Raw genomic sequence first — 8,793 nt, 5'->3', positions numbered from 1 at the left:
TGTGAATCTTGCATCAGGAGAGCTCCTATTCTTGATCCGCTAGCATCAATGACTACTCAAAAGAACTTGATCTCAGCTTTGTTGTGATACCATTGGTGCGTAAATGGGATGTTATATGTGTGCATAGTGAATGTCGAAAGATCCCCAAGAACAAAGAACTCTACTAAAACTCATAAAGTAAAAAGAAGGTTTTGCATGACATGAAGCAAAAAGACAAATTGGGTACCATCTCTCCCCATGCCTCATGTTAGCGCTCAAGAAAGCATGTATTTATAAATATATTAATCTCCAAGATAAAAAACTAGCCAAATTTACAATTAGCATACTTTGGCTTTTGTGTTTGATTTTGCCCAAATAAAGAATAAAGTGATTGGACGTCCAAAAAGTCAGGTTGTGCCCAAATACAATGTTCAATAATGAAATATTAAACCTGAGTGTCTAAACATATACAAAATTGTAAATTTTTGTCAAGCGCTTCAATAAATAAACATGCCTAAATAAATATTAGCATCACACCTTTAATTAGCACACCCCCATTAAAAATGATGATTTCTTCTAGGTAATCTGAATACACACCATCGCCTAGTGCTTCCCCACGGCACTGCTGCATGCTCTACACATCAACTGAAGCATTCATAATTGTTAGAAAATAATAAAATTAAACTAACAAAAGTGAATACCTAACAGTCTTCAGCTACAAAATAAATAAATAGGTTGGAACTCTATCTTAACCTTAATTTAATATGAGTGCACTCTAAACTCATAAACGTCCATTAATTTAAAGATGTATTTTGTGGAATCATCCATGTGCACATTAAATTAACATGACACTTAGAAAGGACAGCCATCCATGCCAACTTCTCGCACAAGGAATCTAGCTTGTATATGATCTCCAGTAATAAATATAGTTTTACGAAATCCATCGCAAAACCTCACGAAATCCACCGTGGAATAAAAACCTCACGAAATCCACAGTGGTCTTACAGAATCCACTATGGAATATGCCTCTTGGTATCAACTATCTCCTCCAGTTATAAAAGGAAGGACCCTCCAAAGCCATTATCAATATATTTTCCACTCAATTAGCATTCTTCTAGCTAGCATTCTATCTAGATGGCCATCTAAACTTCACACTCAAAGTTCACTAGCAGATAGAGCCATCTCTGTATCATCTCATTTAAAATTAAAACAATTTCTACTCTTAATATGATATTTGTTAAGTATTCTTTATTTCTTGCTTAGATTTTATCCAATGTGCGGTGTAATTTTTTACAAGTGTTAATATCATTCAGTGACTATAAGAACCATTTAAAAACATCCTCATTGTAATAGTGTAGAATTTTTAGTGATAGAAAATGGTTATCTATAACACAACATCATTGGTAGGGCCTATCATGATGAGCTAGTCATAGTACATTGCCACAATGGATAGTAAAATTTAGCATAATCACGATACTAGGCAATGAAAGTTAATAACGTTGAATGCATTCAAGTAGGATTTAGGTCATATAAGTAACATTATCATAATGAGTCATTTGAAATTTTGTAAGCACCATTGTTATGCATCTTCATGTTCTTGTATGAATGGCAATCTTGGGGAATTATTTTAAGTACCATCTATGTTGCAACTGCATTTTAAGGTTGTGAAATTTTTAGTATAATCATATTTCATCTATAAAACACATATTCAAATCAAGAAAAATATAACTATTGTGTCTACATTGTTTGCCACTCTATAACAAATTGAATTCTTTACATACTTATACCATAAATTTTATTTGTTTGCAAATTCAAACTTCAAATCTAACTTCCTAATCATGCATCTCATCACCCATATCCCTAGTTCATGATGTAGGTCAATGCACTCTAGACAATTTAATTGACTATGTCCCTTTTAGTCAATACGATATCTTGCCTCCCAAGGTCTCTTTTGCACTTCTATGCTATGTGTCCCTTTGAGCATGTAGGATCTGAGATCCCTAATGTTTTAACACACTAATCATTATCTATTATGCAATCTTCTATAGCCTTCCTACCTAATCAGTAGCCTTCATGTACATCCATGATCATTGATTGTGCAACCTTGTGTATTTTTCCCACCTACTCCAAGTTATGTACCCTTAGGGATTGTTCAGCAACAACAATATCCAATGAGTCACATTTGATAGAGGGTGGTAATAAAAAACCTCATGCTCTAGCTCTAGTGGTACAAAATGTTGATGCTACTTTTTCTTAATAAAAGATTCATATAAAGAATGATTCCATGAAAAGAAGAGCTAGTGATGGAGAGAGATCAAGCTACTCTTTTGATAAAGCACCATTATAAAAGAAAGGCCCTATAGACGCGCACTGTACACGTGAAACAAGTTTATCAGCGCGTCTATTGGCGCTAGTATATAAAACACGTCTATATACCCACGTTTTTAAATACGCTTATAGATGCGAAAATAAATGCACTTATTTTTCATTTCTCATATAGTCCCTAAATATGACCAAACATTTTAACAGCTAGTATTTTTTTGAATAACACAATATTAGCAAGTTTGGGAATCTCCCAATTCCCATTTTTTGAATACTAAAAAGGTGGCACTCGGATAACATGCTCATAAGTATCTCAAAACCATAGGATATGACCTATCATTGGAAACTGCTTGAAAAATGGAATCTATTGAGCTATAGAGCGCTCGATTTGGAGTTATAGTGTTCAAGTTATGACAAATTCAAAGATTTGACCGCGTGTCCCAAACTTATGGAAAATTCCCATATTCCCCTATATAGTGTTGAATACATTATCAACTTTACTTCTTTCTGAGTATTACAAATATACATCCAATCATTCAAAGCTAATTATATATGCTACAATGAATGATCCATCTCATCTTCAATGAGATCGGCCCTTGCTAGACTATCTACCTCTAGGTCTATGTTACCAATAGGAAATGAAACAAATAAGTTTATCCCACTGTCAGATGTTTTGCTATGCTCAATTTCTTCATCATCATCTACAACCATATTGTTATCCTCTTCTGCGCTTCCTTGAACATCCTCATGGGGATCATCTTGCACTGCATCATGTATATCATCGATCATGATTACGGCATCATCATGTGCATCATCATTGATTGTTGGATTGCCATCAACTATCTCTATGTTGGTAGCATTGCCATATATTGGTTTTGAACGATTAGATATGGGGATGACGTGATACCATCGGTTATTGTTTACCATTAGAGGTAGGCTACCATCGAGGTCATAACCGAGCATCCACTTGGCAACATTTCTACGAGGAGGGACTCATCACAGAGGAGAAATATAATCGTGCCATGAGGATTCCACAACCAGAAGAGGTGTGTTTTATTTTTTACATTAAAAGTATAGATAACTCTAATTTATTGTTTGTAATGGTATTTATATACCTTAATCCTTTGTGTAGATGAACCCTGATGCAGTTGAGGATAGCGAAGGGGGGACTAGCAGTAGCAGTGGCGGCAGCGGCACCCGCAGCGGTGGTGGTAGCAACGATGATGCCTCTTTTGAGGAGATATAGAGGAGCCCCATGCATGCATGTCTCCCCTTGGCTTGTAGTTTTCATTTTTTATATGTATTACTTTCAGCTAGTGCTTGCAACCATGACCATGCTTGAGGTCACAAGCACTAGAACTCATCATGTAAAAATGGTTCATCTATATATATGAAATTTCATGTTTTACATACATTGTTTTGTTTTCAGTACAAAAATCTTCGAAATAATCTTTCTCTGTTTTCCCTAAGCATACAATTTGATGTTGATGGGGGAAAAAAAACTAGAGAGCATGTGGCTTGCTCTCTGGTTTTTTTTTCATACCTCTGTTTTGCGCGTCTATCAACGTGTCTAAATTGTAGGAAAAATGTGCATCTATTATCGTCAAAAATTTGAAGAGTACACGCCTTTGTAGACGCGCAGTTACACACATGTATAGATGCAAAATATGAATATATCTACTTTTTTATAAATATGATTATATATTTACGGAGCGCGTCAATAGGCGCATCTATATGCACACGTAGATTTCACTATAAGCACACTTTTAGACACGAAATTTCAGACGTGGCAGTAGACATGGTAATAAACGCGTCCGACATTTTTTAACACAGTTCAAATATTGCGTCTACAAGCGTGTCTATGGAGCCTTTTTGTTGTAGTGCACATTGAAGGGAAATGGGCACATTTATAAAAGATATAACTTTTCCCAATGGATATTGATATAATAATTGAGAATCTCAACAAGTAATTGACTATTACCCATTCAAGAATGACAAAGTCTTAACCTTCATTAGGATAAGGTTGTTAAAAACAAGTTAGAGTCAAAGGAAGGAAGATTGGAGAAGATGAAAGGATACCAGAGGCAAAGCAGTTTCTAGTCACAATCAAATTTAGAAATCTTGATGCATGAATCTAGGCTTACTCATCCACAAGGTGGTCTTGTAAGTTTTCCCAATTATTACTTTGTTACTTATGGGTAAAGACATGATTATACATATTAAATGAGAGTTGAACTCACTCTTGTGTGAATTGTGATTAGTCTCTGCATCATATTTAGTGATTGTGGGCAATCCCTATTCATTTGTATCTAAAACACTATCTACCAAATGCAAAGTGTATGCAAAAGCAAAAAGAACTAGTCACAAGTCTAGTAGAAAATGGATTTTCTACTAGTCTTAATTGGGAAACATTATGCCTATAGCAAATATATATAATTTATATAATTAAATAGAGAGATCATTCTTATGTGTGCAAACTTTCAAGCTTTCACTTTTCTACCCCTTTTTTAAATCTTATTGTGCAGTAATGCGTGAGAGAGGGTGAGCTAGAATGTTAAAGACACTCTTTCAGTTGTTTATGGCATTGAAGTCCATTGCTTGTATTTATATTATTGTAAGATGATAGCAATGCCCATCTTATTGCAATGCATGCAATGATAGAGTTAGGAAAATCAAATGTTCAAAGTGTGATGGTGAAGCATATTGGAAATCATGTTGAAATTTAGGATCAAAGCACAAAGTACGATGAATTTGTCATCACTATTGCTTGGTGAGCTAGAATGTTGGAGACAATCTTTAAGCTGTTTATGGCATTGAAGTTCGTTGCTTGCATTCATATTATTGTTAGATGATAGCAATGCCACTCTTATTGTATTGCATGCAATGATAGAGCTAGAAAAAGCAAATGCTCAAAGATGTTCAAATTTAGAATCAAAGCACAAAGTTTGATGAATTTGTCCTCGCTACTACTCACGATTTGTATCAGTCTTAGGAAAAGAAAGTGCAAAGTTTGGTGGTGAGATCATGTACAAGTTTAACACCAAAGCTCATAAAGGAAGATCAAATGCCACAGCTTGGGACTTACTCAAGCTGGGACCTCCTCAAGCTGTAGAATATCACTTATTTTCTAAGCTTGTAAACTAGACTAGTACATGTGGAGGTATGTTTTGTTTTGTGTTGTGAGTTGGTTGTGCACAAACGGATTGTGCAAGCGCTACAAGAAGTCCAAATTAGCTGTCGAAGTACCGCATGCCCATGTAAACATAGAACCATTAGTTGGTATGATCCTAGGCCTCAGCTTCGCAATGGAGAGATGGAGCTAGAGGAGGTCCTAACTGATAAAACTCCATTAGCATGTTTATTCATGATCATAATGCACACCGACCAATATATACTCCATGGACAGACTTTGAGAATGTGTACCATTGGGCTGGATCATTCTCCTTTGTGAGCTTTGAAGATGGAAATTGATGGAATATCACGTTGGCGTAGATTATCGGTCGGAATTTCTGGCCGACTCGCATCATTCTGGAGATTGGCGGTTGGTGTATTTCAGTGGCGCAGGACTGCCATATTCCTTATCACATTAACCAGGAGAGGGGATCAAAAGCTTTGAATTCACGCTCTGAATGCAAGACGTCTGAGCTGCAGCACTCAGAGCTGTGTCTACCATAGCTGAGATCAGTCGCAACTTGCACGTGGCCGAAGAAGAGGCCGGATTGAGAAAATCCGAACGCGTTTGAATATCCTGCAACAGTAATTTAAATCAATGAATCAGGAGGGCAACTCTCTCACTATAAATACAGGTGCTGACGCCAGAAAGAGAAGAATCTCTTACTTCTACGACTCGGACATCGGGAACTACTACTACGGGCAGGGGCACCCCATGAAACCGCATCGCGTCCGGATGACGCATTCGCTTCTTGTGCGTTATGGCCTCCATCACAAGATGGACGTGCTGCGCCCTTTCCCGGCTAGTGCCAGCGACCTGTGCCAATTCCATGAGGACGACTACGTCGCGTTCCTGCAGGCAGTCACTCCGGAGGCTCAGCACGATCAGATCATGCGTGCACTCTGCAGGCAGTTCAATGTCGGGGACGGGGATGATTGCCCTGCGTTCGATGGCCTCTATGCATTCTGCCAGACTTCCGCCGGGGGCTCTGTCGGCGGGGCTGTTAAACTCAATCACAATCGCGCTGACATCGCCATCAACTGGGCTGGAGGTCTTCATCATGCCAAAAAATGTGAAGCATCGGGCTTTTGCTATGTTAACGACATTGTGCTGGCTGTGTTAGAGCTGCTCAAGTATCATGCGGTAATAGGTCATGGGTCATTAAAAACCTCATCATATAGACTCCTCTCCTTTTATGGCTTCAAGTGTTAGATTGATGACTCTTGTTTTTATGGCTCAACGTGTTAAATTGATGCTCAGGCAATATATTCATTGCATTATCTGCATGTTTGATGTCGTGGGTGTTCGTAGTAAAAGCCTCATTACTCTTGTTTTAGGGATTGAAGACTTGTTAGCAATTAATTGATCATGGCCCTCGTTTGTATGGCCGCTTGAAGTGTTGGATTGATGATCACGCATTCATTGCATGTTTTAATGTCTATGCAGCGGGTTCTTTACATCGACATTGACGTACACCACGGCGATGGGGTCGAAGAAGCCTTCTACACAACCGACCGGGTTATGACCGTATCCTTCCACAAGTTCGGCGATTACTTCCCCGGCACAGGAGACCTGCTGGACGTAGGACATGGTAACGGGAAGTATTACTCCGTGAATGTCCCGCTAAAAGATGGGATCGACGATGAGAGCTACCAGTCATTATTTAAGCCGATCGTATCAAAAGTGATGGAGGTTTTCCAGCCCGGAGCAGTTGTTCTCCAGTGTGGAGCAGACTCTCTGTCAGGGGATAGGCTAGGCCGTTTTAATCTTTCGATCAAGGGCCATGCCGAATGCGTGCGTTTCGTGAGGTCCTTCAATGTGCCACTTCTTCTCGTCGGAGGCGGTGGTTATACCATTCGCAACGTAGCACGTTGCTGGTGTTACGAGGTGCGTGCATAGAAACTAATTCTCAACTGCTAATTGCTGGCGCCGCTTTTGAGTTTTTAGCTTGCTACACGCATTAAGAGCATAATTAACAATTGGAGCTGTTGCGTAACTTGACTTGAACAATATTGTTTGAGATGACGATGCAGACGGCTGTAGCAGTTGGTGTTGAGCTAGAGGACAAGATGCCTGTCAACGAGTACTATGAGTACTTCGGACCTGATTACACACTCCATGTGAAACCCATTAACATGGAAAATCAGAATCTCAAAGCTCACCTCGAATCTATAAGGAATCAAATTCTTGATAACCTATCTAAGCTTCAACCTGTACCTAGTGCCCAATTCCAAGAGCGACCTCCTGACACAGAGTTCCCCGAGCAGGTGATGCGCACAGCATTTCCTTTCACTATCTAGTCAAGTTTCTTTGAGTCCACAATCAAGATCATTCGAATTATATGTTGCATTGGGCATATTCTTGTTTGTGTTTGTTGACATGTACATTGAATGCATTTCAGGATGAGGAAGATGATGGTACTAATGCTGGGAGAAGTTGAGTAGAAGGAGACGTCATCAAGTACTGCATCAATTGCTCTAGTACTCCATCAGAAAGGGTCTTGGAAATCCCACCTTCGTACAATGATAATGAGACCCATGGTTGCCACACATGAAAGAGAACACATGGCCAATGAGGGGTATGGAATAGAAGTATGATGGTTATTGATGGGCATCGACTTTGTAAACGTCCGTGTGATATTTTGTAGTATTGCTCAATGAAGGAAGTGTGTGGGAGAATTGGAGTTCCAAAAAGACATTGCATGTAGTGTATCCAATTTTTTAAAACAATGTTATGAATCCTTGTCCTTCAATTAAATCTTGTGAATTGAAGTTACCTTGTGCCTACCACCTTTGCAAATTACCAACTCAATGTGACTATAAATCCCTTAAAAGTTTGGAATCAAGTCATCAAGGCATCAAGCTTACTTTAATCCTTTGATTCTGCAAGCTAGCTAAAAATTTAGACTCTAAGTGGGATGTGCCTTGGTCCCCCTATCCCCAAACAAATCAAGTTACAATCCCACTTGGCTAATCCATGCTTTGAAGTGCATCCATAATTTCTCGACAAACCTTATAGAGGTGTTGAACATTTTCCTTTTCCCTTCTTTAAAACAAGCCAAGGGGCACAATCCTCACCCTTTCTTTTGTTGGTGATTTTATTCAGCATTAGCATTCACACCGTGAAATTCATGTGGTGTTAAATGGTCTTACAGGCTATGCTTACAATGTCTTAAGGTTATACCTTAAGATATGCCTAAACCTGACAATGTAAATGTTTTTTTTTGTCCATGATATATTATACATTTATAATGAGATGTGTATTACCATGGAAAAGGTATTACTTAGGAACCCACCCTCCAATGAGGGGGGAGGAATTAT

At 38.6% G+C, this 8,793-nt stretch overlaps 1 protein-coding gene across 1 annotated transcript; it reads left to right on the top strand.

The window, feature by feature from the left end:
* The first annotated feature begins 6,070 nt into the window (after positions 1 to 6,070).
* LOC148011215 (histone deacetylase 1-like) lies at positions 6,071 to 8,080 on the top strand. The gene is made up of 4 exons (XM_087670190.1): positions 6,071 to 6,616; positions 6,920 to 7,360; positions 7,507 to 7,740; positions 7,875 to 8,080. The coding sequence occupies exons 1-4, from the start codon at positions 6,071 to 6,073 to the stop codon at positions 7,911 to 7,913; spliced, it is 1,260 nt and encodes a 419-aa protein (XP_087526316.1). The 3' UTR covers positions 7,914 to 8,080.
* The last annotated feature ends 713 nt before the right edge of the window (positions 8,081 to 8,793 follow it).

The sequence above is a fragment of the Lygodium microphyllum genome, chromosome 28 (genome assembly GCF_053477565.2).
Source record: "Lygodium microphyllum isolate KBCC chromosome 28, Lygodium_microphyllum_v1.1.10, whole genome shotgun sequence".
NCBI lineage: Eukaryota > Viridiplantae > Streptophyta > Polypodiopsida > Schizaeales > Lygodiaceae > Lygodium > Lygodium microphyllum.
The sequence above is the reverse complement of the archived record's forward strand: the minus strand, read 5'-3'. Positions and strand labels throughout refer to the sequence as shown.

Bases quoted from the DNA above. Each gene is read 5' to 3' on its own strand.
- LOC148011215 (XM_087670190.1), top strand. From the start codon at position 6,071: ATGAATCAGGAGGGCAACTCTCTCACTATAAATACAGGTGCTGACGCC. The intron at 6,617-6,919 runs GTAATAGGTCAT...ATGTCTATGCAG, and splicing joins AGCTGCTCAAGTATCATGCG to CGGGTTCTTTACATCGACAT. The intron at 7,361-7,506 runs GTGCGTGCATAG...ATGACGATGCAG, and splicing joins CACGTTGCTGGTGTTACGAG to ACGGCTGTAGCAGTTGGTGT.